Source organism: Nuphar pumila, chromosome 16 (genome assembly GCF_984573655.1).
Source record: "Nuphar pumila chromosome 16, dmNupPumi1.hap1.1, whole genome shotgun sequence".
Classification (NCBI taxonomy): Eukaryota; Viridiplantae; Streptophyta; class Magnoliopsida; order Nymphaeales; family Nymphaeaceae; genus Nuphar; species Nuphar pumila.
This window is the reverse complement of record NC_143264.1, coordinates 86399139-86426693: the sequence shown is the minus strand read 5'-3', so window position 1 is coordinate 86426693 and position 27555 is coordinate 86399139. Positions and strand designations below refer to the sequence as shown.

Below are 27555 nucleotides of genomic sequence, written 5' to 3'. Positions count from 1 at the left end.
AAAAAAAAGCATCACATTTTTCAACTGTCATAATTAGAGGTTGATTTCTAGAGTGTTCTCCAGCTTCATAGTGATATCACCATTACATTTCTTACCTTTACGGCAGTTGAAAATGGGTTCACCTTACCTGAACATCTCTCTCTCTCTCTCTCTCTCTCTCTCTCTCTCTCTCTCTCTCTCTCTCTCTCTCTCACACACACACACACACCGCATATGCAACGATAGTCTCAGCAATACAATTTTCCATTCAGCTGATCATGAGATTCCATATATCAAAATTTACAACCCAAGACTCCAGAACCTGGGGATCAAGACTGCGCTGTACAGTAGGTAAGTGTAAGTGAAGCTTCTACGTATAAAGTATTACAATATGTACAGTGTCTCCATCCTCTGCATGTCCCAACCCCATATCCGTGCCAGAAGGCATCTGTCCTTCAATGGTGCGAAGCGAACATTCACCACTACAGTTACCAGTCTCTGCTTGGATGGACACTAGATCAATCATCAAACAGGTATGCTACAGTGGTATCAGCTGTTAGCGCTGGCCACCATAGTCAGCATTTGAGTTTAGAGAAATTTCATCTGTCAACCAGTTAATGAGGGAAATATCAGGCTCGGGCAGAGCTGCACAGGTAGTAGCGCATATGCTCTGTTGTGAGATGCCTGGGAATTGGGTTGCAACAGTTGCTGCTTGTTGCCAGTAAGAGACATTGAGAAATGGTCCAAAGAAAGAGGCCGTAGGTTCTGTCAGTGACTGAGGTGTTGTAAAAGCCACTGGGCATCTAGGAGGTACCTGCACATGTTGGGAGGTTCTTGGCACAGCAACAGGGTTTATTAGGGAAGGCTGAGATAGCAAACCATTTGAGGTTGCACACACCGTCATTACCGGTCTCCTCATGTTCAGGTTTGGCCAAGGGGTCCGATGGTCACCAGTATTCAGAGGGAAGAGACAGGTGACATGGGGTCTAATGTGGTTGAAGATCACGTCAAAATGCTGAGCAGCTCCAGGTTGCTGGGATGTTGCCTGTGTGGAGGGAATCCCTGCATGGATGAGCAGCATTAGTGAAGGACAACTTTTCAGAGCTTAGATTGAGCCACTGTCCAGAAAGCATGTAAAATGGTAAGAACACGAACAGATGCTACTGGTTTCTGTGCAAATCTATGTGACGCTAGTTGCAAGATGATGTGCACTCTTCTGCTGGTTTGAAACTGTATGTGCACATACTGCATGACTCAAGCATGATCTTGTTTATGTTTGCTTAAGAAGCAGATAAATGCATACCAACAAGCAGAAGCCACTAGATATACATGGCAAAAGAACATAATCAGATACCAACAAGACATGAAAAGTCACTAATGCTTTTTGACAATAACTGCAAATGAGTAATGTGTAGGTTCCAGACCATTTATCTCTCATATCGTCCTTGTCCTGGGCCGATCTTTCGGAATGGGGCATGTGCACTGCGGAGCTCTACTGAGTGAAAAATGCATCGTGTAAGAACGCGTAGTATGTGTTCGCTTGATCGGTGACGTGCGGTGGTGGTAGCACAGCATGCGATAGGCATCGGTATCGTCGTTAGTGCATCGTTGTGTGACGATACAGACATGGAGCATTGTTCGGTTAAGCAGTGCCAGCGGATCAGAGGATGTTGCCTTTGGAGATTTGGATAAGGACCTCTCTGCTTGCAAGATTAGTCGCACACACGGCGGTTGAACGCACGAGGGTGCGTGTGGGTTAGGGCTAATTCCTTAAGGAAATACATTAGGTGATTTCAACCGAGTATGGCGACTCAGGGTTAGGCGAGTGAATGCCTATGCGTCGGCGAATGAGTTTGGGTGGTGCTCTTCGCTATGGTGTTCAATCATCAACTGGTCTTTGGACAGGGAGCCGCAAGGTCTTGTTCCTTCAGTGGTGAGGTTTTACTATACCGTGCACATGGAGCTGCAATACGCTTTATGGCACGCAAGGCTAAAGCAAACTTTATACTTCTTTCGGAAGTGATAGCTAGTATGGAACGATTGTGCACTAAGCGACATGGACTACATGGAATGCGCATTTGAAAATGCGCTTGATCAACTTCCGCTAGACAGTTGCGCACGGAGTGATGCGCAGAGCCAATGAAAATGATTCAGCACATGGAAAAGTGTTGGTACACAGCCTTTGGATGTTAGGCTGGCCAGCTTGGCACGTCGGGTGTTTGTGAAGCATTCTATGCCCGTGACAGAGCGATAGAAAGGCTTGTGGCAGTAAGAAAGGACCGTCGTGCCGCACTGGCTATTGGAAAAAGTAAGCCCATGATAAATTGGCATCAGAGCAGAAAGATTCACGGAGACCTTGTTTTTCATTGTGTGTGACACTGTAGAGAACAATTATGATTTATCTTGGTTACGCAAATTTTCGCAGCTGAAGTGTGATTGACCTAGCCCAAAAGCAAGATGTTGGCAGGATGGTATAGGACATCTTGTCGATGACAAGCAGAAGTGTAAGGTTGTTGTTCAGTTGGCTAAAGGAACGTAGATAAGCCAAAGATTCCTACCAGTTGTGCATTCGGCTCACAGATGAAGCGTAACGTTTGCCTTGTGCATGAAGAGAATGCATGTTGGATTCGGCTGAATAGATTTACACCCTTGGGTATGGGAGACTCAATTAAACTTTTAGATATTCTCCTAAGATTGTGGGTTAGCGGAGTGCCCACGTTGGGCAGAATGCTCATTGTTTTGATCCCTTGAGTTGGGAGATCCTCAGTGAATTGTGTATGCAAAAAAAGTTATTGGTCGTGGCTCGTTAGTTCCTGCGGGAACGTTTTGCTGACTCTAAGAAAGAGTTACAACATGCTGGCTTCGGGAAAGGAGTTCCAGCGTTAGGCCAAAGGTGCCCAGGTGAAGATGAGTGCCCAAGAAGGCGCTTTGAAGGGACCACTTTGGGGTGATACGCAAGAAGGTGTCCCCCACTTGAAGACTAGTTTTGACCATCAAAAAACTGCAAGTTAGTGCTTAAGGGAGTTGATATCCGCATTGGTGGTCGTCTTTTTCTGTGAGGACTACGAAGGGCTTGGACTTGCCCTTGCTGGGGTTGGAAGGCACCCCAACCATGAGCATGAAGACGACAAGTTTGTCGTGCGGGTGAGGATGACCCGTTTGTGTTTGAGACTGCACTGGGGTCTCACGAGCATAGAATGCTTGATGTTGATAATGTAGAAGACTGCTGTCTAAGTGATCGGAGAATGAGACTTGACGTGTTAAAGGTTGCGGCGATGGTGGATGTAATCCAGAACAAGTTGAGTAGGGTGAAGAAAAAAAGTAAACTAAAGATAAGTACAAAGAAAAACTGACATATCAGTGAAGATTGTGTTTTTACCTGCACCCGCATTGTCGAGGACGATAATGGTTTTGAGTGGGGGAGAATGTCATGGGCCGATCTTTCGGAATGGGGCATGTGCAGTGCGGAGCTCTACTGAGTGAAAAATGCATCGAGTGTAAGAACACGCGGTATGCGTTCGCTTGATCGGTGATGTGCGGTGGTAGTGCGGCATGCGATAGGCATCAGTATCGTCGTTAGTGCATCGTTATGTGGCGGCACAAATGTGGAGCGTTCGGTTAAGCAGTGTCAGTGGATCAGAGGATGTTGCCTTTGGAGATTTAGATAGAGACCTCTCGGCTTGCAAGATTGATCCCACGCGTAGCGGTTGGATGCACGGGGGTACGTGTGGGTCAGGACTAATTCCCCCATATATCACATTAGGTGATTCCAACTGAGTATGGTGACTCAGGGCTAGACGATGAATGCCTAGGTGCTAGTGAATGAGTTTGGGTGATGTTCTTCGTTATGGTGTTCAATCATCAACTGGTCTTTGGATTGGGGGCCTCAAGGTATTGTTCTTTCGATGGCAAGGTTTTGCTATGTCATGCGCATAGAGTTGCAATACGCTTCATGGCACGCAAGGCTAAGGCAAACTTTATACCTCTTTCGGAAGTGATAGCTGGTATGGGACGGTTGTGCACTAAGCGACATGGACTACATGGAATGCGCATTTAAAAATGCGCTTGATCAGCTTCCGCTAGGCAGTTGCGCACGAAGTGATGCGCAGGGCCAATGAAAATGATTCAGCACATGGAAAGGTGTTGGTACACGGCCTTTGGTCGTTATGCTGGCGTGAACACCCCAAATTTTTCAAAATTTTGTAAAAATTTTCTTTTTGCCCCTGGCCTCCATTTTCTGAATAATTGAGTCAGTTTTAATCAAAATTCCAGTTTATTTCTCGAATTTTACTAGAATCAAATCCATTTTCTATATCTAACTCAATTTTGGATCCGGATCTAGTGTCAAAATCCAATTATGAGCCATATTATCCAATTTTCAAATTGAAATTATAAAAATACAAAAATAATCTTTGAAAACAGCTCATCCGGTATCCATTTGGATCCACTGTTCTATGTTCCTCAATTCGAGATCCAAAACTTGAATATTTTTCTCAAAACCTTGGATAAAAACCAGTTTTCTGAAGAAATTTTCAAAGAATAACTCTGAATTTTTAGAAAACCCCTCTTTTGTAAATATTTTTAAGTTTTTACGAAAAATAGTTTAAAATCCCTTATTTTTCCATAGTTCTAGAATTTTTATGTCAAAAACACAAAAAAATATATAAAATATAGAGAAAAGAACAAAAAAAGAAAAAAATAGAAAAGAAAATACGAAAAAGAATGGTGTAAAAGCCTCTTTTTGAAAATTGTCTTTTTGTTAAAATCACTTTTTAGAAAACTTTTGAAAGGAGCCTTTCATCTAAAAAATTTTAAAACCTCGTGGACCCAATTCGTAAAATTCCTAACAGCCTCTCGCTATAAAGAGAGACCGCAAGGAGGGGGTCAATCATCCATTGCCTCTCGAATCATCCATTATCCATTGTTCGCCACTATCCATCCACAATCGGCTCTCCATCGCATTTCTTCTGATCTCCATTACCTTCGCTCCCCTCCTCCCTATTAAGACTGTATCATAAAATTGAAGTTGGGTATCTAATATGGATCGGGTTATCTGTTTCTGATGTAATATATAATTTTTAACATATTCGGGTATGGATCCAAATCATAATTGATCCAAACCACTTTTTGTTTTTGTATATAAATACACACATGGAATAGGGCACGACTGCTAAGAAAAGCAGTCCCCTTTGCTTCCGCAGCCCTCTTCTTCATTCTGCCTTCTTACTTTCTGCACTGCATTTATTCGGTGGTCCATTCTAATATGGTATCAGAGCACCAGGCCTATGTGTATTGAATCGTCTCCAAAGGTGTCCAGTGAGATCGACGTTCCAGGTAAGTGTTTTCTTCCAGTTTTCTTCTTTCTCTCCCTAACGTTATGTAAAACCCACGTTTCAAAAAAAAAATATTGTATCGGACCCGGGCCGGGACCCGACCCGGGCCCGTCATCGGTAAGGTTTAATAACCCAACTCAGGAAGAGGATTTTAAATCCTCTTCCCGAGCGCCGCAACACACACCCCCTCCACCTGCGATTTCGGGAGGATAAGGGAAACCCATCGGGGTTTCCCCTTTTATCGCCCCCCCCCTGAGCCCTTTAAGATCAGCGTAGGAGGGCGAGGGGAGGCACGCCTCCCTCTCGCAGCCTTCGCTCCCATCGCGCCGACCTCCCTCCTTCCCTGCGCACGCCACCAGCGCCGCCATCACTGCGACCCACGTCGACGCCGGCCACCGCCTCCCAGGTACTCCCTCTTCAACCCCCCTCTCTGACACCTCGTCGGGAGGCCTGCAGGCGGCGCACGGCCCCTGCCGCGGCCTCCCACCTCCCCTGTGCGCATCAGGGGCCCGGCAGGTGGCCTACGGGGGCCCTATCGTCCCCTTTTTCCTCTTGGGGTTCGTCGGAGTGCCGGCAGGGGACCAATGGCCCCTGCGACACCCCCTCTCCCCTGCGGGCGATCGGGCGACCGACAAGAGGTCGGTCGTCCCCCTGTCTCCCCCTCCCCCTTGGGGTTGTTGGATAGCCGGCAGGGGGCCAGTCACCCCCTGCGGCTCCGTCACTTTGTCAAGCAGGGGTCGAGGCCCCTGCCATTTGTTGGTTCTCAGGCAGGGGCCGAGGCCCCTGCCATCCCTTGTTTCATCAAGCAGGGGCTGGGGACCCTGCCATTCCCTATTTTTGGTCAAGCAGGGGCCAAGGCCCCTGCCATTTATTTTTGTGCCAAGCAGGGGCCGAGGCCCCTGCCATTCCCTGTTCATCAGAGCATGTAGGGGCCGAGGCCGCTGCCGTTCTCTGTTCTGCGAGGTAGGGGTCGAGGCCCCTGCCCTTCATTATTCTGTCTGGCAGGGGCCGAGACCCCTGCCATTCTGAGTTGGCACACAGGGACCGGGGTCCCTTTCACTTGTTACTTTCGTGAGGCAGGGGCCGAGGCCCCTGTCGGCTGTTTTGTCAGGTAGGGGCGGAGGCCCCTATCATGCAGTGTTGTCAAACAGGGGCCGAGGCCTCTGCCATGCATTACCTTGTTTGGCAGGGGCAAAGGCCCCTGCCCTTCGCTTCTTTGTCAAGCAAGGGCCGAGGCCCCTGCCATTCGCTATTTTGGCAGGCAGGGGCAGAGGCCCCTGCCCTTCACTTCTTTGTCAGGCAGGGGCCGAGGCCCCTGCCATTCGCTATTTTGGCAGGCAGGGGCCGAAGCCCATGCTATTTATTGTTCAGTCAGAAGGGGCCGAGGTCCCCTGTCGCCTTGCTGTTTTAGGCAGTGGCTCATCCCTGTCGCCTAATCCTACCCATGCCCTCGTCGCACCATTAATTAGATTAGCATAATTAAATGTTTCACACTCTTGCAGATTTACGCAACGGGTCCCGTTCGCGCTCCGCGGCCCGACCCTCGTATCATCTACACTCGTAGACGCACACAGCTGCACGACATCCCGAGGTAGGGGAAAGTCGCACGAAGAGTTTGTATGAATGAAATAAGATATAAGGATTTCATGATCGAATGGTTTATTTGGCATACATGCTTACCTATAGGATTACTTAACTGGTGATTGTTTGTGTTGTGTTTCCGCATCCGTATTCTTTTGAAATTACATGCTTATTGTGAGCTCTACGAGTAGACTCGTTGCTAGAAAGATCTTATTACTGTATTTCCACCTTGCTCACTGTTGTAAGTTACTGTAGATGTCTTACTGGTTATTGCCTGATGAATCTTGTATGAGACTTCTTGCTTCTTAGTATTCGAGCATGCCAAGTATAATACTGATTTTATGAAACACTGTGATGGGTTATCTATCGAGAAACCCACGAACTTACTATTATAATCAGACCTTAAGACAGGTGTGATACAAATAGTACGGGAGGTCATTGAGTACCTCGAAGTGAACCATCAACACTTTATTGATATCAATGAGATAATACTGGCCTCCACAGGCCAATTGCTCAAAGAGCAATACATGTCATGTATGAACCAAAAGATCATAAAACATTATATGTTGTTCTCTCATCGTAGTCGTACCTCTAGGTGGGTACGATCGTACTTTTGGACAAGTACGTCCCATGTGTGTTACGATAGTTGAATGATGAGGTTGAAGCAACCTCGATGCGTGCATTTAGCACAATGCTGAGATCACATAAATGGTGACAACTCGCCTTCACAGGCAAGATGCTCGAGTGGGTCTAATAGACCAGAGCATGTAGGATGGGGCGGCGATTAAGAAACCCTCGTCGTACCCATTCGACCACCACGGTTCATCAAGGGAGAGGATGGATGATACAAAAACTCTGATGGACAGGTTGTTAACAACCACCCCACGGGCAAAAGACTCGGCTTCCCCAGTCATCGGAGTTAGGGGAATTGGGATTACCATAAATTATCCTAGGTGGTAACTCCCAGGTAGTTCTGCAGAAGTTGGATGCATCCATGGGCCACGAATGCCTTTGGGAATTTACTCTCTTGGTCACTGACCGTCCCTTTAGGAGCGGACTCAGTCAGCCATCCGGGTTAATGAAAACACCTGACATAATATACCCTCGGATCGGTCTCAGCTGTTTCTATATTTCGCGTCTGTGCGTACCCACAAGCTAGTTAATATCAGAACTTAAAGATTATCTTTTTGAATAGTTGTAGCTGATTGAGACTTACACTGCTTGAACTGCTTAGAACAATAGATCTTTGCACATATTACACTTGTTAGAATAGATTACAACTATATTGATTGTTTTAATATAACAACTGCTTATCTCATGAATGTCCTACATTATTTTCATTCTACTTATTTATTCGCGCACCTACTGGTTTGTTATGAAACTGACCCATTTCATGGGCAGGTGAGGAGTAGGACTTCACAGACGGTCGATGGCGTGGTGCAATATGGCTCAAGATTTATCTTCTTTCTGCTGGCAGCTTGGCTCTGAGTTTTAGAGTTTTTTGTTTAGATTATGGAACTTTGGAAAAATGCTCATTATGTAATAAACTGCAGATTTTTTAATCTATTGCCTTATTTCCTCAATTCCTTTAAGTGTTGTTCATGTGAGTGATGGTTTTTCAGCTAACGTACCCAGAATTGTTGACTTGTGCTCATTTCTAAATGTCTTCCGTTGTTTTTAAAAGTAAAAACTTTAAATCTTTGAAAGGTTTTTCGATAATGTTTTTGAAATCACAAGTCGAAATTTTGGGGTGTTACAACTTGGTATCAGAGCCAGATCAGAAAGAGGTGAATCTTGACTATTGAGCATCCCATCGCGCTGTAAGTAAGTCTTTGATATTTTATAGCATGTTTAGACTAAATTATATTTTTGCTTCTATTCGTAGTATCGTCCGAAAGATGGATCCGTTTGCTGGTTCTAATGGTAGTCACGGTAGGGGCACGCGTAGGGTGCGTGGCCGTTCTGTAAGGGAGAGGGGCGGACATGGGATGTTCAGGGCTGGTTACTGGGCTAACCGCCCTCCTCTACCCATTTTTACGGATGAACAAGGCCTCCCACTACCGATTGCCTACCAAATACCCTTGGCAGCAAAGTGGGCTGAGGTGTATGCTCGAGAAGGTGGATTCGCGCCTTCGCATGTTCGGATGCACCATCAGACACCACAGGAGTCATCGGGAGATTTTGTTCCCCCTAAGTTAGCAGAGGAGTGCGTATTCTGCGGAGAATCAGGGCACACCATGGATGCTTGCCTCCGTAAGGCCGAGCATTATGGCAGGATCGCAATTTCGACTGCAGGCGAGCAACCACCACCTCCAGCAGACCCAGTGGGCGATGTATCACCCACATACACGCCTACGACGGATTCTTCAAGTTATAGCCTTGGCTCACCGGAATATACTCCGGCGACGCCCCTCTACGGACAGGAAACCTCCTACGGAGAGCCACTTCCCTTCACCCCTAAGCGCAGATTCAGGCGCACAGGCAATAGAAGGGAATATCTTAGGAAGTACTCTAGCCATCCCTAAGGGAAGGTAGCACCTACCCAGTTTTGTTGGAGTCTGTGAACGCATTTATAATTACATAATAGAACTTTTGCTTGTGTACCAGTACTGCTGGATTCAAAATAAATGACTTTCGTAATAAAGATCTATATTTTTGCCTTTGTTCCTATACTTATGTCTTCTTGTGCTTCTTCGGTATTTTAACTCTTAACCTTGGTTGCTTTTAAGGATGACGGGGAACTCAAGCAACAACATGGCTGATGAGTTGCGTGAGCAGAGGGGAATCATGATGGATACCCTCAACTCCTTGGCAGAGGCAATTCGTAACCAGGGTCGCCCCCAGCAGGATCCGGGTTCTCTTGTTGGGAATACACCAACCGCCACATATGAAAAATTTCTGAAGCTTGACCCTCCTACCTTCTCTAATAAGGTTGACCCTGACCTGGCGGAGAGTTGGGTCAAAGAAGTGAAACGGGTATTCCAAGTGTTATTCGTCCCTGACGATAAGAAGACGATGTTCGGGTCCTTTCGATTGAAGGACGATGCTCGCGAATGGTGGGACACTACCCGGGAGGTGCAGTTCCCAGGTGCTGAGGTGATTCCTTGGGAGGCCTTCCGGAGGGCTTTTCTCAGAAACTACTTTTCTCCTCATGCGAGGGAAAAGAAGAAGGTGAAATTTCTGGAGCTGTGCCAAGGCAGCTTAAGTTTGAATGAGTATATCGCCAAATTTCAACGGTTGGAGCGCTACTGTCCTCACATGTTCGAGGATGATCATGAGCGGGTTGGGAAGTTCATTCGTGGTTTGAAGGACTCAGGCATAGGGTTCTCACCAGCATGCCCGCAACTTTTTCTGCGGCTGTAGCAGCAGCCACCCAACTAAACGAAGATTATGAGCGTTCAAAGAGTGTTCAGGCGAAAAAGTCACCCGCGACAGGTGGTGATCAAAAGAGGACCTATTCCGGCGGCCTAGGGCAGTGGCCACCACTACCCGTGAAGAATGAGGGAGGGAAGAAACAGTTCCCTCCGGCAAAGCGCAAACGACAGCAGGGCCATCCACCGCCCAGACAGCCGAAAGAAAGCAGCTGATGACCTCAAACGAACCGGCAACGCATCTCAGCCTCCTCGACCACCTCATCAGCAGCAACAGCGAGCTCAACCAAGCAGTGTAAGGGAGCCGGGTCGAGTTTATGCAGTCACGGTCGAACAATTGACAAAAGGGGATCTCGTTCAAGCTATCATTCTCGTTGCTGGTCAAGCAGCTTTTGCACTCTTTGATTGTGGTGCTACACACTCGTTTGTTTAAAAAAAAATCGTAAAACAATTGCATATAACTGTAAAACCACTTGACAACGCTTTAGACGTGTATAACCCCGTTGGGAAGAACACAGTTTGTGTTAAAATGTAAAACTGTACATATATGTATATATAATAATATTATATTATTATATATATATAAATACATTTTTCATTTCTTTCTTTTCTGTAATTTTTTTCCTTTATTTTTATTTTGTCTTTATGTCATCTAGTTCAGTTTGAACTAGAATGACTGTTGCTAGTCAAGTCCTGTCCAGACTTGACTAGCAATAGAGCTATTGGACTGACACAGTCCAACAACTCTTAATAGAGTTGTTGGACTCACACATTCCAACAGCTCTAAATAGAGCTGTTGGACTGTGCCCAACAGCTCTATTGAGTCCTCTTTCAGCTGTGTATATAAAGGGGTGCAGCCCCTCTTGTATTTCATTCCAATGCTTCTAAAGCAATTGGTTTTTCATATCAATAAAGAATACATTTTTATTTTTATTTTGTTTCCAGTTATACCCTTTTTAAGGGTTATGCTTTAGTGTCATTCTTGACACTTGCCCTTGTTAATCTAAGCTCGTGTTTCGAAGATCCCCATTTCATGGTATCAGAGTCGCGGAAGTACTAAATCTTGAGGAAAAGCTGCCTCGGTTTCCGTGCCCGTTTGCAAAAGTGTTCGCCACTTGAAGAGAAGTGTTTTATCACTTCATTGGAGAAGATTTCACATCTTGTTGTATTGTTTTTTTTCTTTATTTTTCATTTTCCTTCTTGTTTCTCTTCTATCCCTATTCTTTCTCTCCTTGTAATCGATGGATGACAATGATAAAGTCACCATCATGCCTATGAAACTAAGCGATACGAACTATGTAACATGGGCTTCAATCATGAAGCACCATATATGGGGAAAAGGTTTATGGGGGATTGTGGATGGTTCTGATTCGGAACCTAAGCTATCTCTTACTAAAAAGGAGGGAGATAAAGAGGTCCCTCTATCGGAAGAAGAGAAAATCAAGGCTATTGCCTCATACGAGAAGAAATGGAAAGAATGGAGAATATCTCATGCGAAGATAATGTCATGGCTTATCAATAGCGTTGACATTAAAAAATGCTCAAGTCTTGCCAAATTTGATCATGCCGATAAGGCATGGGAATACCTTAAGAATATGTATTCCCTTAAAGATATTGCACACGTGTGTAACCTCCAAGAAAAAGTTCAAATGATGACACAAGGAGACAAAACTATTCGTGAATATTACAATGGGTTGTCCGAACTTTGGGAAGAACTTTCCCTTTTAGAACCAAAGTGGCATTGTGCCGAAGACATCGAGCTTCGTCAGAAACAACTCGATGCTGAACATTTTTACCAGTTTATCACTGGATTAAGGCCGGAATTTGAAACCACTAAATCGGCCCTACTTCACCGGGGAAAAATTCCTTCTATTGTTGAAACTATTGAAGAGTTAACAATGGAAGAAAATCGTCTCCGGAAAGGTTCTTTAAAAATTGAAGATGATTCCGTTTTAGCCGTGTCTAGACCAGGGAATCATGTTCGATCATATAGGCCTCCTCACTTTAACCGACAAAATGGTGACTATGATAAGAAGAAAGTTATTTGTCATCACTGTCATGAACCGGGACACTACAGGCCACAATGTCCCAAACTTAAGGAGCTGAGAGAAAAAAGAGCTGCAATTGCTGGATCGGATCCTAAAGATCAGGATGCACCAGTTTCCCTGGCCCAACTAATGGAGATTCTTCAGCCTCTCATCAAAGGTGCCTCTTCCTCATCTGAAGCTTCAACTGGCGCAGCAGCCTCATCTTTTTCTGATCTAGGTAAAATTTCTTGGCTTCTTGACTCTGGTGCATCTTTTCATATGACCCCAAATAATCAAAGTCTATCCAAATGTGTTAAAAATAAAACAAGTGTGTCAAAGGTCTTTACTGCTGATGGGACTTCTCTTGAAATAGAAGGAATAGGAAATTTTGAAAAAAAATTATAAAACAAAAAAAAATTTATTCCAGAAATTAGACATGTTCCCAAATTAAATTTAAATCTTTTATCTGTATCTCAAATTTCTGATTATGGGTGTAATATTTCTTTTTCTTCTCATGGTTGTTGGGTACAGGATCGTCAGTCAGGCAAGCTGATTGGGGGAGGCCATAGAGAAGGAGGACTCTATTACATGGATTTTTTGGAAATGCCGAAAAAAGCTTTTTGCTATAATATTCAAAAAATAGAGTTGGAGCTGTGGCATAAGAGACTTGGTCACCCACATATAGCCAAAATCCAACATTTTCCAAATCTAGGGAAATTTTGTAACTCTGAATCATTTGATTGTAAAGATTGTATTCTCGGCAAAATGAAAAGATTACCATTTCAGAACAGAACCTTTTTCTCTTCAAGACCACTTGAATTAATACATTCGGATGTTTGGGGTCCTGCACCAGTAATTTCTAAAGGAGGATTTGTTTACTATGTTATTTTTGTCGATGATTTCTCCCGACATACGTGGATGTACTTTCTCAAACATAAGTCTGAAGTATTTTCATACTTTCAAACTTTTCATAATATGGTTAAAAACAAGTTTCAAAATGATATTATTTTTTTCGCACAGATTCAAGGGGAGAGTTTTTATCCATAGATTTTCAAAATTATCTTAAATTGCATGGCATCACACATCAAAGATCTTGTCCTTATACACCTCAGCAAAATGGACTGGCAGAACGAAAACATCGCCATATTATAGAAACCACTAGGACTTTATTAATAGCAACTCAAGTCCCGAAAGACTTTTGGGCAGAAGCTGCCTTAACTGCCACCTATCTCATTAATAGGATGCCATCTTCTTCGTTACAAAATATCACTCCCATTGAAAAACTTATGAACATTTCTCCAGACTACTCTAGACTAAGAATATTTGGGTGCAAATGTTTCATATTTACTGACAAAAATGATAAACTTTCCCCTCGTGTGATTCCCTGTGCCTTTTTAGGATATGCTGAAAACCAGAAAGGTTATAGATGTTTTGACTTCAAAAATAATAAACTATATGTGTCTAGAAATGTTTCCTTTCTTGAAAAGGAGAGCTTCTTTGATTTTAGAAAATTAAAAGACGTCACTGAGTACTCCTTTTTGCTAGATCTAACATCAACATCTGATGAATATGACCTTGACTGTAACTTTGATGATGATCAAAGAATTATTGATCTTAATGTTGAAAATGAAGAAGTTCATAGAGATACTAGTATTCAATATTTCATGCGACAAGAGTCTAATCCTCCATGTGCACTTGAGAAATATTCTAACATTCCAACTAGACAATCATCCTGAATCTCGAGGCCTCCAGGAAAGTTTGTATCATACATCTTTCTCACCCACATATAGGGCAGTTATTGCATTAATTCACTCATATGAAGAACCATCCACATATTTTCAAGCAAAAAATGATATCAAATGGATAGAAGCCATGAAAGCTGAATTAGATGCACTTGAAAAGGCTTCTACATGGAATATTCAAGATCTTCCTCCAGGGAAGAAAACTATAGGATGTTGATGGGTTTATAAAATTAAAACCAAGAGTGATGGTACTCTTGAAAAATATAAAGCCCGTTTAGTAGCCAAAGGTTATGCCCAAGAATATGGGATTGATTATGAAGAAACCTTTGCTCCGGTGGCTCGTATGACTATTGTCCGAACCTTAATTGCCTTAGCTTCTATCAAAAAATGGTCTATTTTTCAAATGGATGTCAAAAATGTTTTTTTAAATGGAAAGCTAGTTGAAGAAGTATATATGGAACCCCCTCCTGGTCTAAGTATTCCTAAGGGTAAAGTCCTTCGCTTAGAAAAAGCTCTTTATGGACTTAAACAAGCACCAAAAGCTTGGTATGATAGGTTTAGTCGTGTTATGATTGATATTGGTTTTCAATTCTGTTTAACTGACACTGCTTTGTTTATTAAGAATTCTGATGCAGGGATCATTGTGCTTCTTCTCTATGTGGATGATATGATCATCACCGGAAGCGATAAATAGGGAGTTGAAACAATCAAAACACTTCTTAAATCTCATTTTGAAATGACTGATTTGGGCTTGTTGAGATATTTTTTAGGCATTGAAGTTGCTTATTCTCCTAGAGGATATTTATTATCTCAGACTAATTTGCTTTTGATATTGTTTTCAGGTCTGGTATTACTGATGATAAGAAAGTTGACACTCCAGAAGTTGTTAATGTTAAAATGAAGATTGATGATGGAGAACTTCTTGCAGACCCTACTCCTTACAGACAGCTTGTTGGGGCACTTTCCTATCTATCCATTACTAGACCAGATATAGCACATGTTGTTCATACAGCAAGTGAATTTCAACATGCTCCTACTTCTGTTCATATGGGAGCAGTCATGCGTATTATCAGATACATCAAGTCCTCTCTTTCACGAGGACTTTTCTTATCTTCCTCTTCTTCTCTTGATTTAATTGCATATACTGATGCTGATTGGGGAGGTGATCCCAATAACAGACACTCAACCACTGGCTTTTGTGTCTTTTTAGGGGAATCATTAATCCCGTGGAGGTGTAAAAAGCAGCAGAAGGTATCTCTCTCATCCACCGAAACTGAATACAGAGTCATGGCAACCACGACAATGGAAGTAGTTTGGTTCCGACGACTGCTTGCTGACATGGGAGCTGAAGCAACAAAGGCTTCACAAATGTGTTGTGACAACAAAAGTGCGATCTACATTGCCAGTAACAGAACATTCCACGAACGCACCAAACACATCGAAATGGATTGTCACTACGTCAGAGAGGAATATCTACACGGGATAATTGATCTGCCATATGTCACTTCAGAATATCAGTTAGCAGACTTCTTTACAAAGCCTCTCGCTGCTCCCCGATTTCACTTTCTCTTAGACAAACTTTCGCTCATTGTACCGTAAGTTTGAGGGGGAGTGTTAAAATGTAAAAATGTACATATATGTATATATAATAATATTATATTATTATATATATATAAATACATTTTTCATTTCTTTCTTTTCTGTAATTTTTTTCCTTTATTTTTTGTTTTTATGTCATCTAGTTCAGTTTGAACTAGAACGACTATTACTAGTCAAGCCCTGTCCAGACTTGACTAGCAATAGAGCTGTCGGACTGACACAGTCCAACAGCTCTAAATAGAGTTGTTGGACTGTGCCCAACAGCTCTATTGAGTCCTCTTTCAGTTGTGTATATAAAGGGGTGCAGCCCCTCTTGTATTTCATTCCAATGCTTCTTAAGCAATTGGTTTTTCATATCAATAAAGAATACATTTTTATTTTTATTTTGTTTCCAGTTATACCCTTTTTAAGGGTTATGCTTTAGTGTCATTCTTGACACTTGCCCTTGTTAATCTAAGCTCGTGTTTCGAAGATCCCCATTTCATTTCAGTTTGCACCACTTACATACCTGAATTGGACGTAGTTGTGGCAGAGCGGCACTTGCCGGCTTGTGCTATCTTGCTTGAGATGACAGAATTTGACGTCATCCTAGGCATGGATTGGTTGTACAAGTATCATGCCAAGATATTTTGTCGTGATGGCAAGATCGTTTTATCACCTCCAGGCTCTCCGAGAGTAGAATTCAGAATTCCCAGACCTGTACGAGCAAGCTGGATGATCTCGGCGCTTAAGGCACAGAACTTCTTGCGAAAGGGATGCACTGCCTTTTTGGTTAGTGTTATCCAAACGGATCCAATGCCTATTCCCATCGGTGAGCTGGATGTTGTTCGCGATTATCCCGACGTTTTTCCTAAAGAGTTGTCGGGACTTCCACCATCTTGTGGGGTAGAACTCAATATTGAATTGATAACAGGTACAACGCCAATCTCTAAAGCACCTTACAGGATGGCGCCAGCGGAGCTTGAGGAGCTCAAGAAGCAGTTGCAGGAGTTGTTGGAGCAGGGATTCATTCGTCCTAGCGTATCTCCTTGGGGAGCTCCTGTGCTTTTTGTGAAGAAGAAAGACGGGACCTTGCGTCTGTGCATCGACTATCGAATGTTTAACCAGGCCACGATAAAAAACAAGTACCCATTGCCGCATATCGAAGACTTGTTCGATCAGTTGCAGAAGGCTAAAGTTTTCTCGAAAATCGACCTTAGATCTTGATACCATCAACTCAGAATTAGGAATGATGATATCCCTAAGACTGCTTTTCGGACGAGATACGGACATTACGAGTTCACAATCATGTCGTTCGGATTGACCAATGCCCCAGCAGCTTTCATGGACTTAATGAATAAGGTGTTCAAGCCATTTTTGGACACCTTCGTGATCGTGTTCATCGACGACATCTTGGTGTACTCAGAAAGTCGAGAGCAACATCGGGAACATCTAACCATCGTGTTGGAGACCCTGCGAAAGGAACGTTTGTATGCCAAGTTCTCTAAATGTGAGTTCTGGCTCGATGAAGTTATGTTTCTGGGACACGTTATTTCTAAGGAAGGAGTGTTCGTGGGCTCTGCAAAGGTTGGGGCTGTACTCAGTTGGCAGCAACCAAAGAACGCACGTGATATCAGGAGTTTTCTTGGACTAGCGGGTTACTACAGAAGATTCATTTAGGATTTTTTAAAAATTGCGTTACCCCTAACGAAGTTGCTGAAGAAAGAGGCTAGATTCTTATGGGACGAGAAGTGCGAGGTGAGTTTTCAGTTATTGAAGGAGCGACTTACCAGTGCTCCTATTTTGACCTTACCTTCTGGTAAAGGCGGATTCGTGATTTATACTGATGCCTCTGGGTCAGGCCTAGGGGCCGTGCTGATGCAGAATGGGAAAGTGATCGCATACGCCTCTCGACAACTTAAAATTCACGAGAAGAACTACCCAACTCATGATTTAGAGTTAGCTGCGGTGGTGTTCGCACTGAAGATATGGCGACACTACTTGTATGGGGAGCAGTTTGAGGCATTCACCGATCATAAGAGCCTTAAGTATCTATTTTCGCAGAAAGAATTAAACATGAGGCAGCGGCGTTGGCTAGAATTCCTCAAGGATTACGACTTCACCCTCTCCTACCACCTAGGAAAGGCGAACGTCGTGGCTGACGCCCTCAGCCGCAAAGCACCGGAAGTTTCGATTAATGCCTTATTTGCTAGATGGAGGTTGGTTGAAGACCTAGCCTCTTGGGAACCTTTCGCAATCACTCAAGGTTCAATCGGTTTATCCCACCTTGTTGCTCAACCTAAGCTACTAGCGAAGATCATCAATGGGCAGAAGACGAATGCACGCTACAAGAAGTTGAAGGCTCAAGCAATACTGGCAGATACACCTTTTCGTCTGAAGGAGGATAGAAGTATATGGTTGAAGGAGCGCCTTTGGGTTCTTGATGACCCAGTCTTACGAGATGAAATTTGTGCGGAAGCCCACAAGTCTAGATACACCATTTACCCTAGCGGCACGAAAATGTTCAAGAACCTACAACAGAGTTATTGGTGGAACGGTATGAAGTGAGACGTGGCTGAGTATGTCTCGAAGTGTTTGACGTGTCAGCAGATCAAGATCGAGCACCAGAGACCCGGTAGGGTCATGCAGCAGATAGAGATCCCTCTATGGAAGTGGGAAGATATTACCATGGACTTCATAGTCGGCCTACCGAGGACGCGGAGGAAGCATGACGCGATTTGGGTGATCATCGATAGACTCACTAAGTCTGCTCACTTCCTACCTATCCGTCTCAACCAACCGTTGGATAGTCTCGTTGATCTCTATGTTAGAGAGATTGTGAGATTGCACGGTGTTCCGATCTCGATTATCTCCGATCGTGATCCTAGATTCACTTCAAGGTTTTGGGGACAACTTCAGCTGGCTTTGGGCACAAAGTTGAAGTTCAGTAGTGCGTTTCACCCTCAGACTGACGGGCAGTCGGAACGTACGATTCAGACCTTGGAAGACATGCTTCGAGCTTGTATGATGGACTGGAAGGGAGAGTGGGATTCCCAGATCAGTCTGGCGGAATTCACGTATAACAACAGCTATCATGCGAGCATCGGGATGGCCCCATACGAAGCTTTGTATGGGAGGCCGTGTCGATCACCTGTCTACTGGGACAAGGTTGGCGAACGAAGATTGGAGGCACCTATAGTTTTGCAACACTATACTCAACAAGTGCAAATGATTCGTGAACGACTCCGTACCACTCAGAGTCGGCAGAAAAGCTATGCAGATAGACGCCGACGAGAGCTTAACTTCGAAATTGGCGAGATGGTTTTTGTTAAGGTATCTCCGACGAAGAGCGTATTTCGGTTCGGGAAGAAGGGAAAGCTAAGTCCTAGATACGTCGGACCGTTCGAAATCCTGGAGCGAATTAGAGAAGCAGCTTATCGCGTGGCGTTACCTCCTCAGTATGCTCAGATCCATAACGTTTTTCACGTATCCATGTTGAGGAAGTATGTTCACGATCCATCGCACATTATTCATTATGATAATGTGGACATTAGAGGGGACTTGACATTCGAAGAAAGACCAGTGGAGATCGTCGACCGTCGTGACCAAGTGCTAAGATCAAAGACCATTTCTTTTGTAAAGGTTCGGTGGCAACATCATGGAATTGACGAATGTACTTGGGAACCTGAGAGGGATATCAGGGAAAATATCCTGACCTGTATTTTGATTCTTGAAGGCAATAAATATTTCGCGGACGAAATTCTTTTAAGAGGGGTAGAATGTAAAACCCACGTTTCAAAAAAAAAATTTATTGTATCGGACCCGGGCTGGATCGGGTCCGGACCCGGGCTGGATCGGGTCCGGACCCGACCCGGGCCGGTCATCGGTAGGGTTTAATAACCCGACTCAGGAAGAGGATTTTACATCCTCTTCTCGAGCGCCGCAACACACCCCCTCCACCTGCGATTTCGGGAGGATAAGGGAAACCCATCGGGTTTCCCCTTTCATCGCCCCCCCTGAGACCTTTAAGATCAGCGTAGGAGGGCGAGGGGAGGCACGCCTCCCTCTCGCAGCCATCGCTCCCATCGAGCCGACCTCCCTCCTTCCCTGCGCATGCCACCAGCGTCGTCGTCGCTGCGACCCATGCCGACGCTGACGCCGGTCATCGCCTCCCAGGTACGCCCTTTAATCCTCCCTCTTCTCCTCCCTCTTCAACCCCCCTCTCTATCACCTCGTCGGGAGGCCTGCAGGCGGTGCACGGCCCCTGCCGCGGCCTCCCACCTCCCCTGTGCCCATCCGGGGCCCGACAGGTGGCCTACGGGGCCGCTGTCATCCCCTTTTTCCTCTGGGGGTTTGTCGGAGTGCCGACAGGGGACCAATGGCCCCTGCGACACCCCCTCTCCCCTACGGGCGATCGGGCGACCGACAGGAGGTCGGTCGTCCCCCTGTCTCCCCCTCCCCCTTGGGGTTGTTGGATAGCCGACAGGGGGCCAGTCACCCCCTGCGGCTCTGTGACTTTGTCAGGCAGGGGTCGAGGCCCCTACCATTTGTCGGTTCTCAAGCAGGGGCAGAGGCCCCTGCCATCCCTTGTTTCGTCAGGCAGGGGCTGGGGCCCCTGCCATTCCCTATTTTTGGTCAAGCAGGGGCCAAGGCCCCTGCCATTTATTTTTGTGCCAGGCAGGGGCCGAGGCCCCTGCCATTCCATGTTCATCAGAGCATGTAGGGGCCGAGGCCCCTGCCGTTCTCTATTCTGCGAGGTAGGGGCCGAGGCCCCTGCCCTTCATTATTCTACCTGGCAGGGGCCGAGACCCCTGCCATTCTGAGTTGGCACGCAGGGACCGGGGTCCCTGCCACTTGTTACTTTCGTGAGGCAGGGGCCGAGGCCCCTGTCGGCTGTTTTGTCAGGTAGGGGCCGAGGCCCCTATCATGCAATGTTGTCAGACAGGGGCCGTGGCCCCTGCCATGCGTTACCTTGTTTGGCAGGGGAAGAGGCCCCTGCCCTTCGCTTCTTTGTCAGGCAGGGGCCGAAGCCCCTACTATTTATTGTTCAGTCGGAAGGGGCCGAGGTCCCCTACCGCCTTGCTGTTTTCGGCAGTGGCTCGTCCCTATCGCCTAATCCTACCCATGCCCTCGTCGCACCATTAATTAGATTAGCATAATTAAATATTTCACTCTTGCAGATTTACGGAACGGGTCCCGTTCGCGCTCCGCAACCCGACCCTCGTATCATCTACACTCGTAGACGCACACAGCTGCACGACATCCCGAGGCAGGGGAAAGTCGCACGAAGAGTTTGTATGAATGAAATAAGATATAAAGATTTTATGAACGAATGGTTTATTTGGCATACATGCTTACCTATAGGATTACTTAACCGGTGATTGTCTGTATTGTGTTTCCGCATCCGTATTCTTTTGAAATTACATGCTTATTGTGAGTTGTACGAGTAGACTCGTTGCTAGAAAGATCTTATTATTGTATTTCCGCCTTGCTCACTGTTGTAAGTTACTGTAGATGCCTTACTGGTTATTGCCTGATGAATCTTGTATGAGACTTCTTGCTTCTTAGTATTCGAGCATGCCAAGTATAATACTGATTTTATGAAACACTGTGATGGGTTATCTATCGAGAAACCCACGAACTTGCTATCGTAATCAGACCTTAAGACAGGTATGATACAAATAGTACGGGAGGTCATTGAGTACCTCGAAGTGAACCATCAACACTTTATTGATATCAATGAGATAATATCGGCCTCCACAGGCCAATTGCTCAAAGAGCAATACATGTCATGTATGAACCAAAAGATCATAAAACATTATATGTTGCCCTCTCATCGTAGTCATACCTCTAGGTGGGTACGATCGTACTTTTGGACAAGTACATCTCATGTGTATTACGATGGTTGAATGATGAGGTTGTAGCAACCTCGATGCGTGCATTTAACACAATGCTGAGATCACATAAATGGTGACAACTCGCCTTCACAGGCAAGATGCTCGAGTGGGTCTAATAGACCAGAGCATGTAGGATGGGGCGACGATTAAGAAACCTTCGTTATACCCATTCGACATTCACGGTTCATCAAGGGAGAGGATGGATGGTACAAAAACTCCGATGGACAGGTTGTTAACGACCACCCCACGGGCAAAAGACTCGGCTTCCCCAGTCATCGGAGTTAGGAGAATTGGGATTACCATAAATTATCCTAGGTGGTAACTCCCAGGTAGTTCTGCAGAAGTTGGATGCATCCATGGGCCACGAATGCCTTTGGGGATTTACTCTCTTGGTCACTGACCGTCCCCTTAGGAGCGGACTCAGTCAGCCATCCGGGTTAATGAAAACACCTGACATAATATACCCTCGGATCGGTCTCGGCTGTTTCTACATTTCGCGTCTGTGCGTACCCATAGGCCAGTTAATATCAGAACTTAAAGATTATCTTTTTGAATAGTTGTAATTGATTGAGACTTACACTGCTTGAACTGCTTCGAACAATAGCTCTTTGCACATATTACACTTGTTAGAATAGATTACAACTGTATTGATTGTTTTAATATAACAACTGCTTATCTCATGAATGTCCTGCATTATTTTCATTCTACTTATCTATTCGCGCACCAACTGGTTTGTTATGAAACTGACCCATTTCATGGGCAGGTGAGGAGTAGGACTTCACAGACGACCGATGGCGCTGTGCAATATGGCTCAAGATTTATCTTCTTTCAGCTGGCAGCTTGGCTCTGAGTTTTAGAGTTTTTTCTTTAGATTATGGAACTTTGGAAAAATGCTCATTATGTAATAAACTGCACATTTTTTAATCTATTGCCTTATTTCCTCAATTTCTTTAAGTGTTGTTCATGTGAGTGATGGTTTTTCATCTAGCGTACCCAGGATTGCTGACTTGTGCTCCTTTGTAAATGTCTTCCGATGTTGTTTTTAAAAGTAAAAACTTTAAATCTTTGAAAGGTTTTTCGATAATGTTTTCGAAATCACAAGTCGAAATTTTGGGGCGTTACACGTTATCTGCATCTCTTCTGAATCCTTCTTCAATCCTTCTATTGCTCATCAATATTTTCTGTTTAAGGCCTTGTTCTTCTCCTATCTCAATATAATTTTTTGTACTCTCGATCGGAATCGATCTGATCCTAGATCTGATCGTTAGATCAGACCTTGCGCGACTGCAGATCTGTTCACAGATCTAATCGTTATCTAATCCCAGATCTAGTCGTGAGATCAGATCTTGCATGACTGCAGATCTGACTCTAGATCTGATCGTTAGATCAGATCGTGCGTGATTTTCTTTATCAGTTTTGGATCTGATGATTCTCGAGGCTTAAATCTGTACAGGCGTGTTTTCTTTTATCAGTTTTGAATATTCTGTTTTGTTTAGATCTGAACCCAAATTCTGATCAGATTCCTTCTTCTAATATTCTGTTTTTGTTTAAGATCTGAACCCAAATTCGGATCAGATTCCTTCTTCTAGTTTTATTCCTTCTATCTCTGTTACTATTCCCTTCCAGATTTCTCCTACATTCTTAATTCCATCCGTCAGACTCTATCTTAGATCTCTTAGATCTGATGTTAATCTTTGAGTATTTGACAGCAGTCAGACAGATTCGTTTGTCATATTTTCTTTGTCGCAATTTCAGTTTCATGGATTCTCCTACCCTGCCATCTAGTTTTCTAGGTCAACTTATCTCCGAAAAATTGAATAACACCAACTATTTGACCTGGAAAAGGCAGATACTGCCTTTTATTAAGAGCCTTGATCTCTATGGACACCTAGATGGAACGATTTCTGCACCACCAGAATTTATTGTGCATGAAGTCACGGATGATAAAGGAGAGGTCTCTAACAGGCTGATTCAAAATCCTGAATTTACTACTTGGAGAAAACGAGATCAGGCTGTTGTAGCCTACATTACCTCTACTCTTTCACAAGAGGTTCTTGTAGGTATTCCAGATGAGTTCTCAGCGGTGGAACTGTGGGAACAGCTCGCAAAGACATATTCACAAATTTCAGAAGCAAGAATTATGCATTTGAAGAGGGAGTTTGAAGTTTGAACTCCTAAGAAAGGGGAGCATGACTGTTAGAGAATATATGAACAAGGTGAAGATCATTACAGACCAATTGACTATGGTGGGTTGTATGAGTTCTTATAAAGATAAAGTTCAACAAGTGCTAAACGGGCTTGGGTCAGATTATCACATGTTGGTTACATCTCTCTTGTGTCTTCCTTCACTTCCTAACTTTGAGGATCTTCGGGCGAAATTACTACAATATGAAATTTCCATCAAAGGCGAAGATGTAGGCAACAATTCAGGAAACCAAGAAGTATTGTTTGTAGGGACAAATTCAGGGAGAGGACGTGGTTACTTCCGGGGAGGACATGGACAGATAAGGAATAATCAAGGGGGGCGTGGATTGTTACCCACGCCTAGCACACCGAGCTTTTCTGGAAATCACAATTTTAAACATGTTCCAACATGTTATTTGTGCAACAAAAAGGGACATATCAAGGCAAATTGTTGACACAACCCGCAAAACAAAGGTAAAATGAATACTAGAGGATCGTCAAGCAAGGGAAGAGCTGGAGGAAATCAATGGGATGAAGACTGTCAAGAATCTTTTGATATCGGCTTTGTCAGGATTAAATTTTAAACAGGATGATCAAGGAACTTGGTATATTGATTCTGGAGCTGCAGCACATGTGACAGGCGATATTGGTAAGATTTCGAAACCCATCCCTTATCATGGAAATGCAAGTATTAAAACTTGAGATGGAGCTCTCCATCCAATAACTTACACTGGAAATGTGAATATTCCTCTTTCCGATGGTTCCCTAAAATTGTCCAATGTTTTTCATTCTCCTAATATTGTCAAAAACATCATTTCTATTTCTAAACTAGTTGATGACATTCATTCTTGCATCAAATTTACTCCTTCTGTCTGTGTCAAGGATCCACTCACGAAGAAGATGCTCGTTGAGGGAGAATGAAAGGGAAACATGTATATCCTAAAAGAAGCTCCTTCTTCTGTTCGTAGAGCTAGACCAAAATCATCCATTGGTCAACCATTCAAGTTGGATTCATCTAAAGATTGTTTAAGTCTGTCCTCGTAATAATAAGTCAAATATTTGGCATCGTCGTTTGGATCATTGTAATAATTCCTCTCTTGAGAAATTAGTGTCGAGTGGTCTTATTTCAAAGTCAAGTCAGTATAATAAGGTTGATGGTTTTCTTTGTTCTAGTTGTCAGTCGTGTAAGAGTCATGTGCTTCCTTTTAATTCAATAAATGAAAGAGCTTCTTTTCCTTTTGAACTTGTTCATTCTGATGTTTGGGGACCTGCTCCACAATCCTCTTTGTCTGATAGTCGTTACTATGTCACATTCATTAATAGTTATACCAGATACACTTGGATTTATTTTATGAAATACAAATATAAGGTATTTAAATTCTTGTTTATTCCATGCTCTTGTTGTCAATCAATTCTCGATAAATATTCAACATTTTCAGTGTGATGGAGGGGGAGAGTATCTATCAAAGGAATTTACTGAATTTCTTCAAAATAATGGGATAAGGCGTAGAATATTTTGCCCACATACGCCACAACAAAATGGGGTCGCGGAAAGAAAACATTGTCATATCGTCAAAAGTGCCCTAAGCATGATGCATGACACTCAAATTCCTTTAAGTCTTTGGACAGAAGCATTTCACACTGCGGTTTATGTAATAAATCGGTTACCAATGAGGTTGTTAAATAATTTAACTCCTTATTTCGTATTGTTTGGTACCCAGCCTCAATAGAGTCAACTGCGAGTGTTTGGATGTGTATGCTATGTTCATATTGATAGTTCCCAACGTAACAAATTTCAGGATAAAGCTTGTAGATGCAAGTTTGTTGGGTATGCTGATGAATATAAAGGATATTGATGCTATGATCCAGACACTCAACGCATTAAAGTCTCACGAAATGTTGTCTTTGATGAGAACAATGTTCAAGACTCAAACAAGGAAGGAAAGGCCACTAAGGAAGAAGAAGGCTATCAGTCGTGGCTTGCAAATGAGTTATTTGATCAGCTGGAGATGGATAACTCTGCTTTGTGTCATACAGTGATAAATGAGTGTGAACCCATGGAAACCAATGTAGGATCTAGAGGGAACATTTTGACAGCTGCTCAGGAATCTGTTATCTCTCCCACTGCAGATGACAGAAGGTTTAAAGGGGTAGTATATGCCAGAAGAAGAGATACACCCCACACAACTGAGCAGATTAGACGCTCAGAGAGGATTAGACATCCAATTGAAAGATGGGTAAGTTACGAGAACTTTTCCACAGAAATGCAGTTATATGTTGCGCAGGTTGAAAAACAGGAAGAACCCATTGATTTTTCTCAAGCCTCCTTGTCATCAAAATGGGAGCCTTGCATGAACGTAGGACGTAGAAAATAGTTCTTAGGCCGCCGGATAAGAATGTTGTAGGGTCTAAATGGGTATATAAGATCAAGTACAAACCTGACGGATCCATTGAAAGATATAAGGCAAGACTTGTCGCTAAAGGCTTCACACAAGCATATGGAGAAGACTATGACGAGACTTTTAGTCCAGTTGTAAAAATGGGAACTATACGACTTGTGTTATCCTTAGCGGTTCAGCATGGATGGCCTCTTAAGTCAACTTGATGTTAAAAATGCATTCTTACATGGTGATCTAAAAGAAGAAGTCTACATGGAGCAGCCTCTTGGTTATGCAGATTACAATCCTGAGACACATGTTTGTAGGTTGCGACGAGCCATCTATGGACTGAAGCAAGCATCACGTTTATGGTTTGACAGTTTCTCCATTGAAGTACAGCGATATGGATTCATTCGATCTCAACTTGATCATTCATTATTTATCCTTCGAGAACACCAGGTCAGCATCTTACTCCTCATATATGTAGATGACATTATTATTACAGGAAATTCTTGTAAGCATATAGAGACCACAAAGGTCCTATTGAGTCAGAAGTTTAAAATGAAGGATTTGGGTGTTCTACGATATTTCTTGGGGGTTGAAGTGGATCGACAAAATACTAGTCTATTGTTGACCAAACACAAGTATGTTTTGGATCTTTTGGAGAAATCAGGAATGAAGAATTGCAAGCTATTGAATACTCCTAGCGTGTTAAACCATAAACTCAGTGCTCAGGATGGGGAGGCATATAAAGATCCAAAATATTATCGTCAATTAGTTGGGATGCTTCAATATTTTACTTTTACAAGGCCGGATATTGTGTATGCAGTGAATCAAGTCTCTCAGTTCATGCATGATCCATATACAGAACACATGAATGTTGTTAAAGAATTCTTAGGTACTTGAAGGGTACTCTTGGAGATGGGCTTGTTTATCATCAATCAAAGACAAAAGGAGAACATAGACAGCTTGAAGTGTATGCAGATGCAAACTGGACAGGAGATCCAGACGATAGAAAATCAGTTTCCGGGTATTGTGTTTATGTTGATGGAAATTTAATAGCATGGAGTAGTCGGAAGCAACGTGTTGTTGCACGTTCCAGTACAAAAGCTGAGTATCGATCCATGGCATCCGCTACTGCTGAAGTTATATGGTTAAGACATTTATTAACCGAAATAAGAGAGAGGGTGAACACTGCAAATCTGTTTTGCGATAATCAAAGTGCCATACAAATTGCCTTCAATCCTATCCATCATGGTCGAACAAAACACATAGAGATCGATCAACATTTTGTTCGACAGAAAGTTGAAGACAAAGAAATTATTCCAACTTATGTACCAACAGGAGATCAAGTTGCTGACCTTCTTATCAAAGGACTTACGAGTGTGCGGTTTTGGTATCTCAAAGGCAAGTTGTCCATGGTACTGGACCATGCACAACTTGAGGGAGGGTATTAAGACTGTATCATAAAACTGAAGTTGGGTC

At 43.7% G+C, this 27555-nt stretch overlaps 1 protein-coding gene across 2 annotated transcripts in view; it reads right to left on the bottom strand.

Moving 5' to 3' along the window:
• Window positions 1-226: 226 nt before the first annotated feature.
• LOC149813986 (uncharacterized) overlaps window positions 227-27555 on the bottom strand; it is a 55585-nt gene continuing 28256 nt past the window's right edge. For both annotated transcript variants that reach the window (XM_089990870.1, XM_089990871.1), the window contains one exon: window positions 227-1041. In XM_089990870.1, coding sequence (XP_089846996.1) covers window positions 536-1041 — 506 coding nt within the window. In that variant the 3' untranslated portion in view covers window positions 227-535. The remainder of the gene's footprint in view (window positions 1042-27555) is intronic.